The following is a 25,566-nucleotide window of genomic DNA, read 5'->3' on the forward strand; positions in this document are numbered from 1 at the left end:
TCAATAACTTGCGAAAGGCAAGGAGGGTGGGGGCAGTTCTAATCTCCGGGGGGAGTTGATTCCAGAGGGCCGGGGCCGCCACAGAGAAGGCTCTTCCCCTGGGTCCCGCCAGACGGCATTGCTTAGTTGACGGGACCCAGAGAAGGCCAATTCTTTGGGACCTAATTGGCCACTGGGATTCATGCAGCAGAAGTGTGTTTACTCCACATTTACAACTGTTGCGACGTCACCATAGTCACACGATCAAAGCTGGCAACTGTTTTGAGTGTTCCTTGTTCACGTCAGATCATGTCAGATTCTGAGGATGAGCCAGACTTACAAAGTCAACACCACTTTCTTATTGCCACCTGCACACCATAAAATACGGGCCAGCGCTGCAATGAGGCACTCGGTCCTTGTAAGGTCAGACGGCTGAAGGCACCTGGCAGGTTATGGAGTAAAAAAAGAGAGAAATGATAATTAAGGACCTACCAAGAAGAAAACAACACTCCCTCCAACACTATGATATAATAAACAGAGAAACCAAATTTCCTGACAGTTGGAACAATTAACCAATGGAACAGCTTGCCCCCAGAAGTTGTGGGTGCTCCATCGCTGGAGGTGTTTAAGAAGAGACCGGGCGGCTGCTTGTCTCAGGTTGTATAGGGCAGTGATGGAGAACTTTTTTTGGTTCACGTGCCAAAATGACGTGTGTGCATGTATGTGCCCACACTCCTTCCAAAGCATGTGCGCCCCACTGCGCTGCCCTTGCGCAGGCACACAATCCTTGCCATCCCTGCACAGGTGCACAGGCCTTACTGAAGCCTGGGACAGTGAAAAACTGGCCAAAGGGGCAAACCAGAAATTTGAAAAAATGGACTTCCTGTTTGCCTGTTTTTCTGTTTTTTTGCACCCTGGAGGCTTCCTGAAGCCCCGGAGTGCGAAAAACACAACGGCAAAAATGGAAGCCTGTTTTTCCAAATTTCCAGTTTGCCAATTGGGTGGGGGTTTCTTTGCAGTCCAGGAGGGTTTCGAAGGGCAAAACGGCCTTTCCCAAGGCTAAACATCCGTTTTTCACCATCCAGAGGCTTTCTGAGTTTGGGGAAACGGCCTTTCCCCCCGAGGCCAAAAATCAGCTGGCTAGTGTGCCCATTAGGTCTGTTTTTCACCATCCAGAGGCTTTCTGAGTTTGGGGAAATGGCCTTTCCCCCCGAGGCCGAAAATCAGCTGGCTAGCACACCCGTTGGGTCCATTTTTCACCATCCATAGGCTCCAGAGGCTTTCTGAAGCGTAGGGAGGGAGAAAGCGCCCCCCCCCGCCCCCATGCACTATGGAAAACTAAAAATCAGCTGGGCAGCACACACATGCACGCTGGAGCTAACATAGGGCAAAGCCTCATGTGCCCTCCAATACTTGTGGCGCGTGTGCCATAGGTACGGCCACACGGGTAGACAGGGTCTTGCTTGAGGCTGGACTAGAAGACCTCCAGGGTCCCTTCCGGCTCTATTCCGAATTGAATCGAAATCCGCAGGACTTCCACCGCTTGCCCTTTCCACCAAATTAGGACCGACCCCATTTCCCCCACAACAATAGAGAGTGGGGGGGGGGGGAGAGATTTCCCTTGAAGGAGAATGGAAAACCACCGAGGGGGGGGGAGAGAGCCCTCGGGAACAGGGACTTACTCAACCGTGTTGTTCTGCCTACTGTCACCGAAGATAAGATGTTGGAGGACGTGGGCTTGAACGGCTGCCAGGACCCCGCACGGCCCACCCTGGAAGAAGTCAGGAAAGAAAAGGGGGGCGATGTTGTGAAACAATACGTGTGAAAATCGCCTGCAGCCTGGATCTCCTCTTTCACCTGGCTGACAGCCTCTCTCCCCCCCCTCCCCCAGCCACCTCTGCCCTTGGCCGCTTGTCCCATGGTGACCCTCGTAGATACAATGAGTTCTGATCCTGCCAGGTTCTTAATTAAAACTTCAGGTCCTTCGACTTTTCCCTGGAGAAGCCGAGCCAGGTTAGATACGTGGTGGCTTTGTTCTGCGCACAAAACTGAAAGCCTTTGGGTTTTCCGATGGTCAAAATATTAAGGGGAAGAGAAACAGCCACCGAGGGTGGTTTAAAAGTCCTGTTTTAAAGGGCTCAGGTTCAGGTAGTAGCTACCAGTACGGTAGAGCAGTGTTTCCCAACCTTGGCAACTTCAAGATATCTGGACTTCAACTCCCATAATTCCCCAGCCATGGGAGTTGAAGTCCAAATATCTTCAAGTTGCCAAGGTTGGGAAACACTGCGGTAGAGGACGACACACGGTACACCACCGATAACACAACTACTCTCCCAAAAGACCTGGACTCTGTTTCTGAGTGGTCTAACACATGGCAACTCCAAATCTCAACTAGCAAATACTCTGTCCTACACATCTGAACTTCAAATACAAACTGAATAATCAAATTATCACAGATAATCCCCACTCAATTAAAGACCTCGGTACACTAATAACAAAAGACTTAAGTGCCAAAGCCCACTGCAACAACATAGCCAAGGAGGCTTCAAGAGCTGTAAACCTAATCCTACGTAGCTTCTGCTCTGGCAATCTCACACTGCTTACCAGAGCTTACAAAACTTTTGCCAGACCCATCCTCGAATACAGCTCATCTGTTTGGAACCCATATCGCATCTCAGACATTAACACCCTTGAAAATGTCCAAAGATACTTCACCAGAAGAGCCATTCACTCCTCCACTCGAAACAGAATACCCTACTAGACTAGACTTTCAATCCTGGGCCTAGAAAGTCTAGAACTAAGACGCCTTAAACAAGATTTAAGTATTGCCCACAAGATCATATGCTGCAACGTCCTGCCTATCGGTGACTACTTCAGCTTCAACCACAACAACACAAGAGCACACAACAGATTTAAACTTAATATTAACCGCTCCAAACTTGACTGTAAAAATATGACTTCAGTAACTGAGTTGTTGAAGTGTGGAACTCATTACCGGACTCCATAGTGTCATCCCCAAACCCCCAACACTTTACCCTTAGGGCGAGAACTGATAGGAACTGGTTACCTTTTTCTGCATTATACCATATTTCAGCTGAGGGTTTTCGCTGAATGTAAAATTCTGTTTTTTCCATTCTTCGTTGAAGCATCCAAGTCTGGAGCCGAAAAGCAGAACTTTAAGGTTCTTCATTAACAGGGGGAGAGAAAAAAAGACAGTGAGGCAATAAGAGAAACAGCAAACATGGAAGAAGAAACTCCTATTTTTGTTTGGGAAATAACAATAATAATAATAATAATAATAATAATAATAATAATAATAATACATTAGATTTGTATGCCGCCCCTCTCCGAAGACTCGGGGCGGCTCACAACAATAATAAAACAATGTTACAGTGAAACAAATCTAATATTAAAAGAGAAAAAGACATATAAAGCCCTATCATTTAAAACCAAACAACATATACATACCAAACATAAAATATAAAGATCCTGGGGGAAAGGTGTCTCAACTCCCCCATGCCTGGTGGTATAGGTGGGTCTTGAGTAGCTTACAAAAGGTGAGGAGGGTGGGGGCAGTTCTAATCTCCGGGGGGAGTTGATTCCAGAGGGCCAGGGCCGCCACAGAGAAGGCTCTTCCCCTGGGGCCCGCCAAACGACATTGTTTAGTCAACGGGACCCGGAGAAGGCCGACACTGTGGGACCTAACTGGTCGCTGGGATTCGTGCGGTAGCAGGCGGTTCCGGAGGTACTCTGGTCCAGTGCCATGTAGGGCTTTAAAGGTCATAACCAACACTTTGAATAGTGACCGGAAACTGATTGGCTACCAGTGCAGGCCACGGAGTGTTGTAGAAACGTGGGCGAATCTGGGAAATCCCACAATGGCTCTCACGGCCACATTCTGCACGATCTGAAGTTTCTGAACACTTTTCAAAGGTAGCCCCATGCATACAATGGACAGGATAGAGACCGAGAGACGCCACTTTAAATCATGGAAGACGAAGGTGGAGAATGGAGATACAGTAGAATCTCTAGTCAAGACCATAATTCCTTCCATAACTTTGGTCGCAACACAATTTGGTTGTGACCCAAACTTAATTTTGGAAATTTGGCACCTACCCACCAAAAGAACCACGTGGGAGGGGAAATTGGCCACAAAAAAAATTGATGAATTTTTTGGGTCGGAACCTGATTTGGTAATCAATCCTTGACTTACAAAAATTCACTTAAGGGCCATTCAAAATTACAGTGGTGTAAGTTCCTACTTACGTGCGCAGCTCCAAGTGATCGGCGGGTGGGCGCGCACGTCCACATGAGATTTGGCTTCTGCGCATGTGCAGGATACGAAATCTCGTGAGAGGCTGCGCGGCCGCGTGAGATTTTGGCGATTTATTTTTTGCTTCAAAAGAATCACCAAAAATAGCCGTACTCTCACAAGCACCCATGTCCTGTCATGTTATTTCGCTTCCTGCACATGTGCCGAAGCTAAACCTCGCTTGGACGCATGCGCGAGCCCGCCAGCCACCCGGACCTACACACACAGCTCCATTTTCGCTACAGTGTGGCGCGTACCGGCTAGCAACCCATTACTGAACGGCATTAAAATAAATGTCTCGGGGCCGTTTTTCACACTGATGACAGTTGCAGCGTCTCCAGCTCAAACCCTTGTCAACTGACTCATATTTACAATGGTCGCAATGTCCTCAAGTCACATGATCCCCTTTTGCGACCTCCCGACAAGCAAAATCAATTGGGGAAGCTGGGTTCATTGAACGACCGTGTGACTAATTCAACCATTGCCGTGATTCTCTGAACAACGGTGGCAAGGAAGGTCGTAAAATGGGTCAGAACTCACTTAACAACTCTCAGCAACAGAAATTTCGCGGCCAGTTGTGGCCCTACGTCAAGGGCCGCCTGCAATCGGCGATTTAACTCTGCAATTAACCTGGCGTATTCTCGGCATTCTTCCTTTTTTCCCCAGAATGTTGTTGCAGCAAAAATGAGTCACGGCAAAACCAAATGAGGTTTTGGCTGCAGATCCCTTCTGCACTTCTCTTAGTTTTTTCAAAGTCTAATTTTTTGCTAAAAACAAAACTTGAAAAAACTACTGCTCAGAAATCTGTCGTTTAATGCCAACGTGCGTTGGTTTATCATCTCTAATTTTTCTCCCCAATAGTAGTGTTTCAAAAGACAACTCAGGGGAAGGAAGGGGGGGGGGGGGGCACGAAAGCAAAGAAAATTAAAGTTGCCTTTTGAAAAAGCCCCTTTGGGACAATTGTGGCCTGGGTGACTGAGAACCAGTGGTGGATTGTAGTGGTGGGTTACTACCAGTACAGCAGAATGATACGTATGCATGTGGTTATGACTGTTTTATAATTAATGGGGGGGGGGGGTTAATTATGGGGTTTTATAGTTTTAAATATTATATTTGACTTCTTATTGTTCTGTATCTATTTGTATTTGCATTTATATCATTATTGTAAGCCGCCCTGAGTCCTTCGGGATTGGGCAGCATAGAAGTAGGATGAATGAATGAATGAATGAATGAATGAATGAATGAATGAATGAATGAATGAATGAATGAGACGGTGCACTGGTAGTGTATGGTGCACTGCGCATGCAGCTTCAGTTCTCTTGCGTGCGCATGCACACATCCCAGTATATTATTATTATTATTATTATTATTATTATTATTATTATTAATAATAATAGAAGACCGATGGCAGAAAAAGACCTCATGATCCATCTAGTCTGCCCTTAAACTATTTCCTATATTTTATTTTAGGATGGATCTATGTTTATCCCAGGCATATTTAAATTCAGTTCCTGTGGATTTACCAACCACGTCTGCTGGAAGTTTGTTCCAAGGATCTACTACTCCTTCAGTAAAATAATATTTTTTCATGTTGCTTTTGATCTTTCCCCCAACTAACTTCAGATTGTGCCCCCTTGTTCTTGGGTTCACTTTCCTATTAAAAAACGCCCTCCCCCATCCCTCCGGAGGCTCTCTAGAAGCCAAAAACGCCCTCCCAGAGCCTCTGTGTCAGCCCAAAATCAGCTGGCCGGCACACACATGCACGTTGGAGCTGAGCTAGGGCAACGGCTGGTGTGCCAGCAGATATGGCTCCGTGTGCCACCTGTGGCCCCCATGCCATCGGTTCGCCATCACTGGTCTACGAGCTTAGTTGTTTGCAGATGTTTTCATAAACCAGTTAGGTAACATCATCCAGTCATTGAGTTTTGGGGCTGCTCATTGTTTATATACAATAGCTTGCCCTGGCAGTATTGGCAAGGGAGAGATTTTCTCCTTGATATTGACTAGGATCTTGCTTTCTGCTTGACTGTTTGTCTGGTATTAAACCCTGCTTATCTATTGTTAGCTGGTGGAGATGGGTTTTTTTGCGGGGGGAGGGTTGGTCTTTTTGTCTCCTTTTTGTTTTTTTATTGGTGTGTAAATATGGTTTATCTCTATGTGCTTGTTGATAGTTCTTGGGTCTGAGTGCCAAACTTCCAGAAATCCCCTATTCTCCCCTCCCCCATTCAAATTCTGTCTTGTCCTTTTGCCAAACTTAATGCTCAGCTCACCTTTGCAAGATTTAAATCCATGGGCTTGGTTGTCACTTGACACTTATATAGATCCAATGGTTCAAGGTCCACACCAATATCTTCTTCATCCTCAACATCCACTAACAGGTGAAAATAAGAGGTCAACATCCTGAACATGGGAACAGTGGTAGCAGCAATCTAGCAGCATCTTATGGCCTCTTAAGAGCATGAATTTTTAACTTGTATTTTCTATTTTCAAACCACTCAATATTCAATTACTCAAGGGTTTCATTTTACTATTCCAATTTAAAATAGCCTCTTTTTTCTTCCTTATTTTATCTCCTTCAGGTGAAACATACCGGGGGAAACAGGTAAAATGAAAAAGGCTATGCCATTCTTAACCGCAGCCAACGTATCACCGGCAGAGTTCGGGCAACATGGGTAGCCATAAGCCATGGCGATGCCATTTACACAATAGACTCGGCTGGAAACAAGAATACCGTGTGGCCCAAATGGAAAAGAGGTAAACACGCAAGTTTGCTTCTGAAGGAATTTCAGAACGGCTATTAACTGAATGGTTGCAAGTCGAAGACTATCTTCTACAGATCCCTTTATCTGGATTTCCTAAGTATCAAGTTCAGGACGAAGAAATAACACAATCTATTGGTGTTTCTCGGCCTGGACAACTTTAAGAGGGGTGGGCTTCAACTGCCAGAATTACCCAGTCAGCAAACAGGTTTTTCCCCACCCTCCAATAATCCCTAACTTTATAACTACTACTATTAGTACTACTACTACCACTAACTACTACTACTAACCAATACTGCTACTTATATTACTAATACTACTCTTCCTCTTCTTCCTCCTCCTCTTCTTTCTCCTGATCCCCTCTTCCTCTCCTTCTTCTTGCTACTCCTCCTCCCCTTCTCCTTCCCCTCCTCCACCTTCTTCTACTTCTCCCTCTCCTCCTCCTCCTCCTCCTTTTCTTCTTCCTCCTCCCTTTTTCTCCTTCCTCCCTCCCTCCCTTCCTTCTGTCCAAGATGCCCTTTGCTGGGAAGGGCATTCTGGGAGTTGAAGTCCACCATCTTAAATCTGCCATGGAAGAGGAAAAACTTCAGCAAACATTTCACCAAACAGAACTGACCTAGTTCCAAACTGTCCTTGGGCCAATGATCTTTCCTGGATTCAGAGGTGGGAGGTATTCTGAAATGAAATAAGATGGTCAAACCTGGTCAGAGATGTGACTAGATGATTTAGATGGATTTAACAACAACAAAAATATGAACGGAGGATCAAAACCAAGCTTATAACATCTGGTGAGCCAATTTCAGAGACTGGGTTCTTTCCGATTTTGAAAGCAGTGCTAAAAAAAACTAATTGTCAGAACTTCGCACTCACCATATAATGAAACTTCACCAGGTGGACTTTAGCACATGGGATTAATTTTATTTTTATTTATTTTATGTATTCGATTTTTTTAATGCCACCCTTTTTCTTAGGGCGGCTTACAACATGTTAGTAATAGCACTTTTGAACAGAGCCAGCATATTTTGCCCCCACAATCCGGGTCCTCATTTTACCCAATTTGGAAGGATGGAAGGCTGAGTCAACCTTGGGCCGGTGATGAGATTTGAACTGCTGATCTGAAGATCTAGCAGTCAGCTTTAGTGGCCTGCAGTACAGCACTCTACCCACTGCGCCACCTCGACTCTGTAGTAGTTGGCTCTAGAAAGCCTCTTTCAAACAAGGCTACTGGAGATATATTTTTTGGGGTGGGGGTGGGGTGGGGGGGTTGTTAAAATGTTCCACAAAAAAAACAGAAAAATTTCCAAATCCATTCCGGCTGTACATTTGCAATTCGTATTTTAACCTTTGGGCAAAAGTTGTTGGTCCTGGCTGACTCTTGTTATGCTCTCATTACCTTAGCAACTAATCCTGTGCGCCTCAAAGTCAAAATGATCTTCCTTCCCTCTCTTTATACATCGGGGCCGAAAGTTGAGTCACGGCAAAAGAACCTATTTTCCTGTGGATTTGCTGTCCATCCAGGCAGTTTCCTCAGTTAGAAAAGGTTAATTATGTATGCCCATGTCCAGTCAACGAAGCAGTGGAAGTGATGTGCCGGTGCCTGGAGGCTGTTGGGGTCTGGATGGGTGTCAACAGACTCAAACTCAACCCTGATAAGACGGAGTGGCTGTGGGTTTTGCCTCCCAGGGACAATTCCATCTGTCCGTCCATCACCCTGGGGGGGGGGGAGTCATTGACCCCCTCAGAGAGGGTCCGCAACTTGGGCGTACTCCTCGATCCACAGCTCACATTAGAGAAACATCTTTCAGCTGTGGCGAGGGGGGCATTTGCCCAGGTTCGCCTGGTGCACCAGTTGTGGCCGTATTTGGACCGAGACTTACTGCTCACAGTCACTCACTCCCTCATCACCTCAAGGCTCGACTACTGTAACACTCTCTACATGGGGCTACCTTTGAAGAGTGTTCGGAAACTTCAGATCGTGCAGAATGCAGCTGCGAGAGCAATCATGGGCTTTCCTAGATATGCCCATGTCTCGTCAACACTCCGCAGCCTGCACCAGCTGTTGATCAGTTTCCAGTCACAATTCAAAGTGTTGGTTATGACCTATAACACCCTTCATGGCATCGGACCAGAATATCTCCAGGACCGCCTTCTGCCGCACAAATCCCAGCGACCGGTTAGGTCCCACAGAGTTGGCCTTCTCCGGGTCCCGTCGACTAAACAATGTCATCTGGCAGGACCCAGGGGAAGAGCCTTCTCTGTGGCGGCCCCAACCCTCTGGAACCAGCTCCCCCTGGAGATTAGAATTGCCCCCACCCTCCTGGTCTTTCGTAAACTTCTTAAAACCCACCTCTGCCGCCAGGCATGGGGGAATTGAGACATCTCCCCCGGGCCTTTAGTTTATGCATGGTATGTTTGTGTGTATGTTTTGCTTTTTAATAAGGGGTTTTTAGTGACTTTTAATTATTAGATTTGTTATACATTGTTTTTATTATTGCTGTGAGCTGCCCCGAGTCTGCGGAGAGGGGCGGCATACAAATCTAATAAATAATAATAATGACTGGCCCAACTGACCTTGCTGTGGGAACTTGGGAGGGGCTGTTACATGAGGGATATGGAGATGTAGCCATAACATATTCCTTCTAGATTCTCAAGGGCATCCTTCATTCAGCACTTGCCCGGAAGCTGGTGGGAGTTGCGGACACATTGGCAGAAGACGACTGGTTAACGTGATGAACTTGGGGTCGTGGGAGCAAGGGAAGGAACTTTAACCTAGGTGGAGAAACCCTCGTAGCTTTGGATTCGGGTTTCTCACAGATGTGCCAATATGGTACTGTTAATAAATTGGGACCTTTTAAAAAGGTTGATTTAATTTTGGATGCTATTTGGAACCTTGATACGGTGATTGACTAAACAATTGTGGCAAAGTAATAGTAAAATGGAACCCAACTGTCTCACAGCATTGGAAATTTCAGTCCTGGTTGTAATTGTAAGTCCTTGAACTATGACCACAATTGAGCCCAAGGTTTCCATAGCTGAGAAAGAAAGTTTTTAAGGGAGTTGGGCCCCGTTTACCATCTTTCTTGCCATGGTTGTTAAGCGAATCACTGCAGTTGTTAAATTAGCCACACCGCCGTTAAGCGAATCCGGCTTCCCCCATGGACTTTGATTGTCTGAAGGCCGCAAAAGGAGGATAACGTGATCCCTGGACTCTGCAACCATCATAAATGCGGGTAACCGTTCAACGTTACAAAGGCATCGACAAAGGTGGCTGATGACTCTTTTCACACTTACGACCATTGTGGTCCTCCCCACCATTGCGACTTTCTGACACACAAAGTTGATGAGGAAACCTTCTTCACTTAACGACCATGTTACTAGTGCCCGAGCGGTAACAGTTTTAGGTTGGAAGGATGCAACAAAGTGGACAACACAAAACTGGTATTGGTACAGGGTGGAACACATTCAATTTGAAATTATGGAAATTAAAATGAATACGATCGATGAAAACAAAGTGGAAAAACTGGATTTACGGCCAGTAGAATTCGAGACAGAGCCATAAAGAACAAATTGAAATCACTCTACACCAGTGTTTCCCAACCTTGGCAACTTGGAGATATCTGGACTTCAACTCCCAGAATTCCCCAGGCAGCGTTCGCTGGCTGGGGAATTCTGGGAGTTGAAGTCCAAATATCTTCAAGTTGCCAAGGTTGGGAAACACTGCTCTACACGTTGTAAATATGTTGATGTTCCTGGTTTTAAATTTTATTGATTGATTGATTGGATTTGTGTGCCACCCCTCTCCCAGGATAATTATAAAATAGTACGCCCTCATTTGGTGGAGGGACCGAATGATTGTTGTTGGGTGGTGGGAGCACTGTGCACTGTTTTGTGTTGTGTGTATTTGTTTACGTTATAAAAATCAATAAAATTTATTTTTAAATAAAACGAGCACGTTACTAACCTAACAACCGCAGTGATTTACTTAACAATTTGTGAGGCACCCTGAGTCTGTGGGAAGGGTGGCCTATAAACCAATCAAATGAATGAATGAATGAATGAATGAATGAATGAATGAATGAACGAATGAATAATTGTGGCAAGAAAGGCTACAAAATGGGGCTAAGCTTATATAGCTGCAAGTCACTTTTCTCAGCGTCACTGTGACTGGACAAGTGATTGTAAGTCAAGGGCTACTTGTATCCTGGCTGTCCATATCAAATTTGGACATTGTTCACCCAAATTACATAGAAACATACAAGATTGAGGGCAGAAAAAGGCCTCCTGGTCCGTCTAGTCTGCCCTTATGCCATTTCCTGTATTTTATCTTACGATGGATCTATGCTTATCCCAGGCATGTTTAAATTGTGGATTTACCAACCAGGTCTGTTGGAAGTTTGTTCCAAGCATCTACTACTCTTTCGGTAAAATAATATTTTCTCACGTTGCTTCTGATTTTTTCCCCAACACACCTCAGATTGTAATAGCTTTTTTTTTTACAATAGCTATAACGCCATCAGGGAGGGGGGCAAGTAAGCAAGAAAGCAACATAAGAGACAAAAGAAAGAACATATGAGAGAGGGAGGGAGGGAGGGAGGGAGGGAGGGAGGGAGGGAGGAAGGAAGGAAGGAAGGAAGGAAGGAAGGAAGGAAGGAAGGAAGGAAGGAAGGAAGGAAGGAAGATTATCTACAGTTGACCTATCCAGATTCCTAAGAGGTCAGTAAGGGGCGAGTACAAGTGCACTAGAGTGCCTTCCATCCCCTGTCCTATTGCTCTCCTGTATCTCCTATACCTTTCTTCTATTCCTATATCTCTTCTTCTATTCTTTCATTGACATGTTTTATTCTTATATCTTCTCTTCTATTCTTTCTTAGATATATTTTACTATTAGTATCTCCTCTGTAACCATTATGTATTTTCCCATGTGTATACCCACTAAAACCCTCATTGTGTATTGGACAAAATCAATCAATCAATCAATCAATCAATCAATCAATCAATAAGGACAGACGGATGGATGGAAGGAAGGAGAAAGAAAGAGAGAAAGGAAGGAAGGAAGGAAAAAAGGAAAGGAAAGAAAGAAAGGGGGGGAAAGAAAAAAGAAAGAAAGAAAGAGAAAGGAAAAAAGGTTAAAGAAAGAAGGAAGGAAGGAGAGAAGAGAGAAAGGGGTGAAAGGGATGATGTAAGGAAGCAATCAAGGAAAGAAGGAAGCAACATAAGAGAGAAAGAAAAGATAATAATAATAATAATAATAATAATAATAATAATAATAATGATAATAATAATTTATTAGATTTGTATACCGCCCCTCTCTGAAGACTCGGAGATAAGAAGATAAGAAGTGAGAGGAAGGGAGGAAAGAAAGGAGGAAGCAAGGAGAGAGAAAGGAAAGAAGATGAGAATGTGGAAGGAAGGAAAAAAGGAAGAAAAAAGAAAGGAGAGAAGAGACAAAAGAAAGAAGATAGAAAAGGAAGGAAGGGACAAAGGAAAAAAAGAGGAAGGAAGGAAGATAAAAGAAAGGAAAGGAAAGACAAAGTAAAGAAGATAAGTAAGTAAGGAGGGAGGGAGGGAGGGAGAAAGATAAGGGAACAAAGGGGAGGAGTAGATGATGAAGAGCAGGGAAAAGGCAGGGAGGGAGGAAAATATAAGGAACAGGAACAGATGACTCAGATTGAAAATAACTCAATGTACGATCCAGGACGGATTCACTGGCTATTATGGGTGACTCAGGGCTGAAGGGACAGCCCAACATTGATGTGGAAAAGCCCCATCACGATGAACTGGAGGTAAAATGATTGATACCCAATAAAAATAAGTTTTGGTGCAAGATGCCACCCATTTCTAATCCTGGCGTTGTCGGCCGCAAGCTAGGAATTCAGACTTTCCTTGGTTCTCAGCCAGTTGTTCATTTCCAGGGGTTTTGTTTTTGCTTTTTAACTACAAGGGATAAAAATAAGAATGGTGCAGAAAAGAAAGATCCAGACAATCCTAACAGAGCCGGAAGGAACCTCGGTGGTCATCTAGCCCACAACTTCTGGAGGCAAAGTCTAGTGTACCGGTCAATTGTCCCCAGTGTTAAAAGCTTCTCCTTAATTCCAGGTTGCTTCCCTCCTTGATTAGTTTCCATCCATTGCTTCTTGCCCTGACAGGCCTCATTGCAAAATAGAAAATAAATATATCTGGAGCACCACGAAAATAATATTTTGTAAACGCCACATTACTAAAAAGAAAGATGTTGAGACTTGCAGGAGTGCAGAGAACAGCTAAGATGATGAAAGGCACAGAGACTAAAAACATACAGACAACAGTTGCAAGAATTGGGTATGGTCAGTCTACAGCAGTGATGGCGAACCTACGGCACGGGCTGTGGCACACGGAGCTAGATCCGCTGGCACACCAGCCGTTACCCTAGCTCAGCTCCAAAGTACATGCGTGTGCAGTACAGCCAGTATTGGGTGGCCAAAATTTTTACTGCCACACTGTGGGTGTGGCTTATTTTGTGGGTGTGGCTTGATGGTCATGTGACTGGGTAGGAGTGGCTTGTCGGCCATGTGACCAGGTGGGAGTGGCTTGAACAATCATCATCATTCAAGTGAACTGTTAAGTCTTCAACTTACAACCACCCCAGTGTCGCTCTCTGGGGTGACAATTTGCTCGCGTTTCCCGCACTCTTCTTCCTGGGTGCCCCCCCCCCGCCCCCGCTAGGCGGACAGGTGCCAATCAGCTGCGGAGAAAAAAGTGAGGAGGAAATGGGCCCCCTACAACTCCTGCCGGTGCTGGTCCCCCGCTGCTTTCCGAGTAGGAGGAGGAGGATGGGAGGGTAGGATAGTCAGTTGGAGCTGAGCACACAGCTTCATTTCCGCCGGTGGAACTGCGTTAACCCCGTCCTGCCTGTTGCCCACCCTTGCGTACAGATGTTTATTGGGCCGCCCGGAGGCTCTGATAGGGCATATTTGGCTTCCGGAGAGCCTCCGGGGGGCGGGGGGCATTTTTGCCTCTGGAGCCTTGGGAGGGCAAAAGAATTGAATATCTCTGAGACCGCCTTCTGCCGCACAAATCCCAGCGACCGGTTAGGTCCCACAGAGTTGGCCTTCTCCGGGTCCCATCGACGAAACAGTGTCGTCTGGCGGGACCTAGGAAAAGAGCCTTCTCTGTGGCGGCCCCGACCCTCTGGAATCAACTCCCACCGGAGATTAGGATTGCCCCCACCCTCCTTGCCTTTCGCAAACTCCTTAAAACCCACCTCTGTCGTCAGGCATGGGGAAATTGATTCCCCTGGACCGTTTTTGTTTTATGCATGGTTTGTGTGAGGTGTATGATTGCTTTTTATATGAAGGGGTTTAAATTCCTTTAAATATTGGATTTGTACTGTTTGTACAAATCTAATAAATAAAATAATAATAATAGTAATAATAATAATAATAATAATAGTAGTAATAATAATAATAATAATAGTAATAATAATAATAGTAATAATAATAATAATAAAATAATAATAATAATTTGGGAAATGGGGTATTTCAGGCTCCAGAGGGCCTCCGTGGGGCGGAAGAGGCTATTTTCGCCATCCCCAGGCATTGACTTATGGGTGTGGGCCCTCACATAGGCGCAATAGCACATGTGCATGTGCTTTCTGCAGGTGAGGGGGAAAATGGTCTAGAGTGCCACCCGGGTCTAAAAGGAGAACTAGGGGTGGCATGATAGCAGTCTTCCAACACTTGGAGGGCTGCCACAAAGAGGAGGGGAGGTCAACTTATTTTCCAAAGCACCAGAACGCAAGTAAAAAAAAAAATAACGGATGGAAACTAATCAGGGAGAGAAGCAACTGGGAGCTAAGGAGCAATTTCCTTAACAGCGAGAACAATTAAACCAGTGGGACAGAACAGTGCAGGATCCAGAAGTTGTGGGTCCTGCAAAAACTGGATGTTTTAAAGAAGAGACTGGACCTTCCTGAAATGCTTGAGCAAGGTGCTGGACTAGAAGACCTCCAAGGCCCCTTCCAACTGTCCTCTGATTGATAAGATGTTTGCCCTGCCGCCATTTCTCCAATGGACGAAGAAGATGCGCCTTATTCGACCATTTCCGGGACTGAACCTCTTCCTCAAGTCATTCCCATGCGCGCCTACTGCAATCCTTCAATTGATGCTATTCTTTGTCCACCTTTTGCAAACTATTGTCCTCCTCCTCCTCTTCCTCCACTACCTCTTCCTCCTCCTCCTCCTCCTCTGAGGCCTGCTCACCTGCAAGGAAATGGATTTTTGGTTTCACTTCACTAGAGGGTCCCGATTATCGTACACGCTGACCAGGCGGCAGTTGTTGTTCCTGCCGCTAAGAGTGTGCTGTGTGTGCAGCTTCAGGTCTCTGGCGTGCACACATGCATCCCAGCAAGATTTTGCTTCTGTGCATGTGCAGGAAACAAAATCCCTCAAGGGGGCGTGTGCGCACGAGAGATTTCGGGTCCAGATTATCGTACACACTGACCAAGCGGCTGTTGCCATTCCTGCCACTACTGGTGTGCTTAGTGTGCAGCTTCAGGTCTCTGGCGTGTGCACGCATGTCCGTTCCTGGCGAGATTTTGCTTCTGCGCATGCACAGGAAGCAAAATCCCTCAAAGGGGAGTGTGCACGAGAGAGATTTCGGGTCCCGATTATCGTACACACTGACCAAGCGGCTGTTGCTGTTCCTGCTGCTACAGGTGTGCTGCGTGTGCAGCTTCAGGTCTCTGGCGTGCGCACATGCGTCCCAGCAAGATTTTGCTTCTGTGCATGAGCAGGAAGCCAAATCCCACAAGGGGGCCTGTGCACGAGAAATATTTCGGGTCCCGAGAGGGTCCCGATTATCGTACACACTGACCAGGCGGCAGTTGCCGTTCCTGCCAGTACTGCTGTGCCGTGTGTGCAGCTTCAGGTCTCTGGCATATGCGTTCCCGCGCATGTGCGTTCCTGGAGATATTGCTTCTGCGCATGCGCAGGAAGCAAAATCCCACAAGGGGGCATGCGCACATATGAGATTTTGGATAATTTTTTGCTTCCGTGCATGCGCAGAAACAAAAAATCACCGAAATCCCATGCACGTGTGCATCCCCTCGCAAGATTTTCTTCCTGCGCATGCGCAGAAGCAAACCCTCGCTGGGACATGTACGCAATCCAGAGACCCAAAGCTGCGCGTGCTGCTCTATTTTCACTACCGCCGCAGCGTCCTAATCCGTAGGAGCCCGATACTGACGCCGACCCCGCCACGCTGTGAAAAGGAAGCAATCCATCAGCCCTAGCAGAAGGAGACCGGAAAAAATAGGCCACCTTGTATAAGCAACTCCAACTGTGCTGCCTTCCAATAGTCCAGTCCTGCCTTTGATCTCGAGATTATCAGCGAGGGTGGACTTTTACTGGAACTGCAGGCCTGGTGGAGGAGAAACTCCTCCGTTTCATTCACAAAGGGACATTTCCTTCTGTGTACCATACAATAGCCCATCTCGCCGAATGAGGACACAAAGGGGATCCCAAAAATAAAGCTGTGGTGACCGGCCAAATTTCAGCTGAAGGCAATGTGGATCAGTTGGACTTTCTCACTCGAGGGACGGAAAGACTAGACGAAGGATGTTGTGGATTATTATTATTATTATTATTATTATTATCAGTGTTCCCTCTAATTTCTTTGGGGGGTGGGCGGAAAAGTATAGTGTCTGAGCGGCCACTAACCCTAACCCTTCGGGACTGGGTGGCACAGAAATAATAAATAAACAAACAAACAAACAAACAAATAAAAAACCCACCCTGTTTTGCCCCAGAGAATTTCAAAATAAAATACTGTACTGTGTGTCTATAATAGTGAGCTCATAATAGGGCAACTCCATCAATATCAAAATGCCACTTAAATAGTTGAGCTAGTTTCAAACTAGATTTTGATTTTCTTTCTCTCCTTACTCCCATTCTTTTTCTTTCTCTTTTCCTTCCTCTCTTTTTTCTATCTGTTTCTCTCTCTTCCTCTCTCTCTCCTTCCCTCTCACTCTTTCCCTCTCGGCTTCTGGGCAGGTTTGGAAAACTCTGAGTTGATGATGATTTTTAAGTGAGTGATTGCTCACTGCTCAGCTTAGAGGGAACTATGATGATTATTATTATTATTTATTAGATTTGTATGCCGCCCCTCTCCATAGACTTGGGGTGGCATACAAATCCAACTTCCAGTGCTCCAACACTGGAAGTTTTTAAGAAGATGCTGCACAGCCACTTGTCTGAAGTGGTGTAGGGTTTACTGCCTGAGCAGGCATTGGACTTGAAGACCTCCAAGGTCCCTAGAATAACAGCTCTTATTGTTATTCTATTCTGTTCTATTCTATTCTGTTCTGTTCTCAATTATTATTCTATTCTATTCCATTTTATTCGCAATAATTATTCTATTCTATTCTATTCAATACTGTTCCATTTCGTTCCGTTCCTTTCCTTTCCATTCTATTCTATTCCATTCTCAATTATTATTCTATTCAATTCTATTCCATTTTATTCTCAATAAAGAAAGACAGAAAGATGGTAATAGGAAGGAAGGAAAGAAAAAAGAGAAATAGATGGTAGGAAAGGAAGGAAGGAAGGAAGGAAGGAAGGAAAGAAAGAAAGAAAGAAAGAAAGAAAGAAAGAAAGAAAGAAAGAAAGAAAGATTTTTCCAACCATGACAATTTGGATGGTATGTGGACTTCAACTGCCCCTGCAACACCAGTGTTGATTCTTCTTTTTAAATCTGCAGAGTTAAACCAAGTTTTATCTTTAAAGGTCAGGATCCAGGAAACAATAGGAAGCATAGGAGGGGGAGGGGGGGAGGGGGAGGGAAATGCATAGGATGCCGATCTCATGTCAGGGCCTTGATCCTGGATGAATCCAAAGACAATGGGTTAAAGACCCCGGATTTCCTCCGAGAAACCTCGGAGTCAAAGAGGAAGAAATAAAACTTAACAAGGCAAGGAAGAGAAATGAGGAACATGAGGTGAGCCCGCAGTTCTCACGTGCTCCAGCTACGTGCTATGCAAAGGGGCTCCGAGACCCTGATTTCAAACAACAACTTTTCCCCTACAACTGGGAAGGCCCGGTTGTTGTTTCTTTTCTTTCAGATTTTTTACAACCCTCGCCTGCCCACAAGGAAAGAAATCTGTCAGCCTCTGGGCGCCCTAGACTTCAATTCCCAGAATGCAGCTGGCAGGCGATTCTCCAAAATGGCTGACAGGGAAGTTGAAAGGAAAACCAAAATGGCCGATCTTGTGTAAAATCAAGTCAGTCTCATGGACACACACAACCAACCTCTTGGCACATAATCCTAATTCAGTTTTAGGCTTTTAGGGCTAATTTAGGCAAATGTGGCCTGGCAGTAAAAATTACAGGTGTCCTTGGCTTAGAAACATTCATTTAGTGGCTGTTCAAAGTTACAACGGCACTGAAAAGTGATTTAAGGCCATTTTTCACACATGGAACTGTTGTGGTTGGCTCTGGCCCAGCTCCTGCCCCAAGGAATGTGGAGGTGGATGCAGGGGAAACATCAACATGTCATAAGCCTGTTTTATTGCTGACAGAGTCAGGTAGTGCAGTTTCCTCGGATGAAGAAGAAGGTGGGGGAGACTTGGAAGAGGGGGGCTTGGCACACAGCCCAGGAAGCCAATCTCCATTATCTTCGGTCGATTCGGATGAGGAAGTGTTGAACCCACGCATGCGCAGAATTATGCATCAAACAGACCAATTGAAGAAATATTACAGGAGATAAGAGAGGCCACCTGTGTTTGGGGGGGGGGGGGGGCTCCAGCAATTAGAGCTGCTTTTCACGACTTTGAAACCAAAGCAGAGCAGTGTGTGTGTGTGTGTTTCACTTCGTGGAAGAAGGAGGGCTGTGACGTTCCTTCACAGCTGCTAGCTAAGTACTTAAGGACTGATTAAGGGGATTGTACAGACTACCAGGTTGTTTTGGGACAAGTCCTCTTTGCAATACAAAAAGGGTGCTTTGTTTCTTTTGACTTTTTGTGATAAAGAACATTGTTTTTGAACTTTTGTGTGTGTGTGTGTGTGTGTGTGTGTGTGTATGTGTCTGAAATTTGTACCCCTGAATTTTCGGGAGACTCATACCACAGAGCCCGGCAGAACATAGAACCACGGTCACGTGATCAAAATTCAGAGGGACTTACCAGGGACGGATTCTTATTACCGCCGCTACCGCTGCGCTGCGCATGCTGCTTCAGTTAGCTTGTGTGCCGCGCACGTATCCCAGCATGTTTTTGCTTCTGCGCATGGGCAGGAAACAAAATCCTGTGAGGGGATGTGCACGCGGGGGAGATTACGGTGATTTCTTTTGACTCCGCAAGCAAAAAAAATCAGCGAAATTTCTCTCACGCGCTTGTCCCCTCATGTGAGTTTGCTTCCTGCGCATGCGCAGAAGTAAAAACAGGCTGGGACACACGTGCATGCAAGATAACCGAATCTGTGCACTCAGCACAGCTATCGCTACCAGTGTGGTATCCTTTACCGTACCGATAGCAACACGCTACTGGAACTTACTCATGTTTATGACCGTCGGGGTGTCCCAGGGTCATGTGATCTCCTTTTGCGACCTTCTGACAAGCAAGGTCAATGGGGAAATCGGATTTACTTAATGACCGTGTGACTAACTTAACCACCACAGTGATTCGCTTAGCAACCGTGGCAAGAAATGGGGCAAAACTCAACCTATTAACAACTTTGTCTTGCTTAGCAACTGAAATGTTTGGGTCCAATTGTGTCCATACATGGTTATGAATGGGACTATCTCCCCAGTTATTAAAATCCAGCGTGGGACTTTCAAGATTGTGTTTGAACTTTCAGTTCAGCACTCAAGTCCTTGGCTTGGCTAACGAAACAAATTTTCAAAACTATCCCCAAGGTCACATGGTCAAAATTTGCACACTTAGCTGCAGCATCTCGGGGCCACTTTTTGCAACCATCCCAACGGGTTTCCAACAAGAAAGCCAATGGGACAGGCCAGATTCACTTAACAACTGCAGTGAATCACTTAACAACCATGGCACACGCAAAAAGTCTTCAATCGGGCGAAACTCATTTACGAACCCCCTTTGCCTTAGCAGGAGAAATTTTTCCTACAGTTGCAATTCCTCATTTGTTATTCTCTCATGGGTAGTCTTCAACTTATAACCATAATTGAGCCTGGCGTTTGCAGTCATAAGTCATGACAGTCACAAAAAGGAGCTGTTTCTACGATGTGACAATCTGAGGTTAGTTGGAGGAAAGATCAGAAGAAATGTGAGAAAATATTATTTTACTGAAAGAGGAGTAGATGCTTGGAACAAACTTCCAGCAGACATGCTTGGTAATTCCACAGTGACTGAATTTAAACATGCCTGGGAAAAACATATATCCATCCTAAGATAAAATACAGGAAATAGTATAAGGGCAGACTAGATGGATCATAGATTTTTTTTCTGCCGTCAATTTTCTATGTTTCTATGTTTTTTGCAATGTGCCATTAAGCAAACGGTGCAGTCATTAAGCAAGTCCAGAGTATGGACTGGTTTTTTTGTGGGTATTTTTGCTAAAGTGAAAATAAACAGCCATTTCTGGCAAAAAGATTGTAAATCATAGTTATGTGATTGGCCGTAAATTCTGGCTGGTTGCAAGTCACATGGTCACAGCAGGGAGGTGAGATTAAAACTTTGAAACTCGTTTGAAGAAGTCCGTCATAACTTCAAACTGTCACTAAGCACACAGTCTTAAGTTGAGGACTACCTATATTTTTGGCACTGTCATTTTATGCTTCTACAGTTGCTTCTTCTTATAAGCCGCTGAACCTTGTGAGGATTTGGGGCTTTGAAATTTTATACAATAATCGAAACAAATCAACCATTCAATAAAAATATTCCCGACTCAGTCCTACCGAACCTGTGGGGAGAGGGAGGAATCATTTCCAGACCCTGAGAGATTTCCCCTCCTTGTCTGAATAAAAATCCAGTAGGATTTATATACACTGCTCAAAAAAATAAAGGGAACACTTAAACAACACAATATAACTCCAAGTAAATTAAACTTCTGTGAAATCAAACTGTCCACTTAGGAAGCAACACTGACAATCCATTTCACATGCTGTTGTGCACGTTCAACTTTGTACAGAACAAAGTATTCAATGAGAATATTTCATTCATTCAGATCTAGGATGTGTTCTTTGAGTGTTTCCTTTATTTTTTGAGCAGTATGTATTTGTTCCTGAAATGTGACTATTGTACCAATGAACTAGTTTGCAGACACAGAAGAGATGAAACAATCTACAAATGCATTGAATGGAACAGTTTAAGAAGAATCCCGCCCGGCCGCTCTGTTCAGGGTAACCTGCTCCCTTCTTAACCAGGGGGGAGTTGGGGAGCCCTTGCAGAGTAGTGCCGAGGATTTTAACACGTTTTTCGCTGATAAAAATGCTCGGATCCGGGCGGACCTCGACTCCAATTAAAAAACAGAGTCAACTGACAATGAGTCAGTTGAGGTGACTGGGGCACGTACTTGTCCACCTGTCTGGGAAGAGTTTGATCTGGTGACACCTGATGAAGTGGACAAGGCCATTGGAGCTGTGAGTTCCGCCACCTGTTTGCTGGATCCGTGTCCCTCCTGGCTGGTTTCGGCCAGCAGGGAGGTGACATGGAGCTGGGTCCAGGAGATTGTCAATGCTTCTTTGGGGAGGGGGTACTTTCCGGAACCCTACAAGGAGGCACTTGTGTGCCCCCTCCTCAAGAAGCCTACCCTGGACCCAGCCATTCTCAACAACTATCGCTCAGTCTCCAACCTTCCCTTTATGGGGAATGTTGTTGAGAAGGTGGTGGCGCTCCAGCGGTCCTTGGAAGAAGCCGATTATCTAGGCCCTCAACAGTCAGGATTCAGGCCTGGTTACAGCATGGAAATTGCTTTGGTCGCGCTGATGGATGATCTCTGGCGAGCCCGGGACAGGGGTTTATCCTCTGTCCTGGTGCTTCTTGACCTCTCAGCGGCTTTCGATACCATCGACCATGGTATCCTTCTGCGCCGGCTGGAGGGATTGGGAGTGGGAGGCACTGTTCTTCAGTGGTTCTCCTCTTACCTGTCCGGTTGGTCGCAGTCGGTGTTAGTGGGGGGTCAGAGGTCAACCTCTAGGTTGCTCCCTTGTGGGGTACCTAAGGGGTCGGTCCTCTCCCCCCTGCTGTTTAATATCTACATGAAACCGCTGGGTGAGATCATCCAAGGGCATGGGGTGAGGTATCATCAGTATGCTGATGATACCCAGCTCTACATCTCCACCCCATGTCCAGTCAACGAAGCAGTGGAAGTGATGTGCCGGTGCCTGGAGGCTGTTGGGGTCTGGATGGGTGTCGGAGTGGTTGTGGATTTTGCCTCCCAAGGACAATTCTATCTGTCTGTCCATCACCCTGGGGAGGGAGTCATTGACCCTCTCAGAGAGGGTCCGCAACTTGGGCGTCCTCCTCAATCCACAGCTCACATTAGAGAAACATCTTTCAGCTGTGGCGAGGGGGGCGTCTGCCCAGGTTCGCCTGGTGCACCAGTTGAGGCCCTATTTGGACCGGGAGTCACTGCTGACAGTCACTCATGCCCTCATCACCTCGAGGCTCGACTACTGCAATGCTCTCTACATGGGGCTACCTTTGAAAAGTGTTCGGAAACTTCAGATTGTTCAGAATGCAGCTGCGAAAGCAGTCATGGGCTTCCCCAAATATGCCAATGTTACACCAACACTCCGCAGTCTGCATTGGTTGCTGATCAGTTTCCGGTCACAATTCAAAGTGTTGGTTATGACCTATAAAGCCCTTCATGGCACCGGACCAGATTATCTCAGGGACCGCCTTCTGCTGCACAAATCCCAGCGACCAGTTAGGTCCCACAGAGTGGGCCTTCTCCGGGTCCTGTCAACTAAACAATGTTGTTTGCGGGACCCAGGGGAAGAGCCTTCTCTGTGGTGGCCCCGGCCCTTTGGAACCAACTCCCCCCAGAGATTAGAATTGCCCCCACCCTCCTCGCCTTTCGTAAACTTCTTAAAACCCACCTCTGTCGTCATGCATGGGGGAACTGAGATATGCTTTCCCCCTCGGCCTTTACAATTTACGCATGGTATGTCTGTATGTATGTTTGGTTTTTATAATAAGGTTTTTTTTAGTTATTTTAGTATTGGATTGGATTGTTACATGCTGTTTTTATCATTGTTGTTAGCCGCCCCGAGTCTATGGAGAGGGGCGGCATACAAATCCAATCAATCAATCAATCAATAAATAAATAAATAAATAAATAAATAAAATATTTTACAAAACATTAATATAGGTAGTCCTTGACATACGACCATAACTGAACATAAAAGTTATGTTGTTAAGTGAGACATTTGTCAAGTGAGTGGAACTGTATCCTGTGTTCCTTGTGCAAATAAGGCAAATGACAGGGTTGGAAGGGCAATTCTGGGATTTGAAGTCCAACCTCCTTAAAAGTTGACAATTAGAGGTCAGAGATTCCCACAATTTCTTCCTCCCACCTCTACACTATACAGGAAGCCCTCAACGTACATCAGTTCATTTAGAAACATAGAAACATAGAAGATTGATGGCAGGAAAAGACCTCATGGTCCATCTAGTCTGCCCTTATACTATTTCCTGTATTTTATCTTAGGGTGGATATATGCTTATCCCAGGCATGTTTAAATTCAGTTCCTGTGGAGATTAAATTCAATTATTTAGTGACCACTCAAAGTTACAGCATTGTAAAAAGTGACCTACAACCATCCCCCCCCCCCGTACAAGCGTTGCAGCGTCTCTGTGGTCATATGATCACAATTAAAATGCTGGGCAACTGGCATGTACTTGTGATGGTTGCAGTGTTCCGGGGTCATGTGATCCCCTTTTGCGAACTTCTGACCAGCAATGTCAATGGGGAAGCCGTATCCATTCAACAGCCATGTGACTAACTTAACAACAGTGGTGATTCACTTAACAACTGTGGCAAAATAAGGTCAGAAAGCTCAACTTGACAAATGGTTCACTTAGAAACTTAAATTCTGGGATCAGTTGTGGTCATAAGTTCAGAACTACCTGTATAGTGACCAGATAAATTTCTGCCCTATCATCATCATCATCATCATCATCATCATCATTATGTCAGTACAACACAGCAAATGAGATCACTATGCTGGATTTCGTATTTCATCACCAGTCGGGCGCTTCCCAAGAACCTAAGACTGCGTGATGTAGCGGCGAATTATGTGTGCGGGTCCCAGTAAAGCGGCCTTTTGCAATTGACAGATGGAGATTTTGTCAATTCCGATGGTATTACTGTATTATTATTATTATTATTATTATTATTATTATTATTATTATTATTATTATGTCAATACAACTCAGCAAACGAGATCACTATGCTGGATTTTGTATTTCATCACCAGTCGGGCACTTCCCAAGCACCTAGGACTGCGTGATGTAGCGGCAAATTATGTTTGCCGATCCCAGTAAAGCGGCCTTTTGCAATTGACAGATGGAGATTTTGTCAATTCCGATGGTTTTCAAATGTCCGCTGAGATCCTTTGGTACTGTGCCCAGCATGCCAAGTACCACTGGGACCACTTTCACTGGCTTATGCCAGAGTCGTTGCAGCTCGATTTTCAGATCTTCGTATTTCACTAATTTCTCTAGCTGCTTCTCCTCAATTCTGCTGTCCCCTGGGATTGCGATGTTGATGATCCATACTTTCTTTTTCTCCACGATCACAATGTCTGGGGTGTTATGCTTCAGAATTCGGTCAGTCTGAAGTCGGAAGTCCCACAGTAGTTTTGCTTGCTCATTTTCGACCACTTTTTCGGGCTCATGATCCCACCAGTTCTTTGCCACTGGGAAATGGTAGTTCCGACACAAGTTCCAGTGGATCATCTGTGCCACAGCATCATGTCTATGCTTGTAGTCAGTCTGTGCGATCTTTTTGCAGCAGCTGAGTATGTGATCGATTGTTTCGGCTGTCTCTTTACAAAGTCTGCACTTTGGATCGTCTGTTGATTTTTCAATAATAATAATAATAATAATAATAATAATAATAATAATAATAATATTATTATTATTATTATTATTATTATTATTATTATTATTATTATTATAGATTTCTATGCGGCCCTTCCTGAGACGACTCAGAATTAAACCCAGAATTGTTGTTTTGTCAGCATATTTCTTTAAAAAAAATAAAATTCCACATTTTATATATTCAGGGGCCCCATTGCCTGTTTTCATTCCAATTTGTTCCACACAGAGAGGAAAAATGATTACCCCAAAGCCATTCAAGGGCTGCCGTGTTTGTCTTTGAGCAGTATCGAAATACAGAATATGGCGGCGGTGGTTGGTGGTTGTTTTTAAGGGGAAAATAAGAAACGAAGAAATGAAAATGGAAGAAGAAGCCTTAGGTGGAGCTTACAAAAAGGGAAATTCGGAGACTCTAGCAAAGGGGAATGACTTGGAAGCCGATACCAAAAGCTCCTGAGCCCCAGGGATCCTTTTCA

The 25,566-nt window shown here is 45.2% G+C and overlaps 1 protein-coding gene across 2 annotated transcripts in view; it reads right to left on the minus strand.

The window, feature by feature from the left end:
* The window catches only part of MINDY4 (MINDY lysine 48 deubiquitinase 4), a 103,545-nt gene that overhangs the window by 58,401 nt on the left and 19,578 nt on the right, over positions 1 to 25,566 (minus strand). For both annotated transcript variants that reach the window (XM_070728027.1, XM_070728028.1), the window contains 5 exons: positions 7,667 to 7,725; positions 6,562 to 6,662; positions 3,047 to 3,163; positions 1,662 to 1,750; positions 320 to 421 (listed from right to left, as the gene is read on the minus strand). In XM_070728027.1, coding sequence (XP_070584128.1) covers positions 320 to 421; positions 1,662 to 1,750; positions 3,047 to 3,163; positions 6,562 to 6,662; positions 7,667 to 7,725 — 468 coding nt within the window. The remainder of the gene's footprint in view (positions 1 to 319; positions 422 to 1,661; positions 1,751 to 3,046; positions 3,164 to 6,561; positions 6,663 to 7,666; positions 7,726 to 25,566) is intronic.

Source organism: Erythrolamprus reginae, chromosome Z, assembly GCF_031021105.1.
Source record: "Erythrolamprus reginae isolate rEryReg1 chromosome Z, rEryReg1.hap1, whole genome shotgun sequence".
NCBI classification, from domain to species: Eukaryota; Metazoa; Chordata; class Lepidosauria; order Squamata; family Dipsadidae; genus Erythrolamprus; species Erythrolamprus reginae.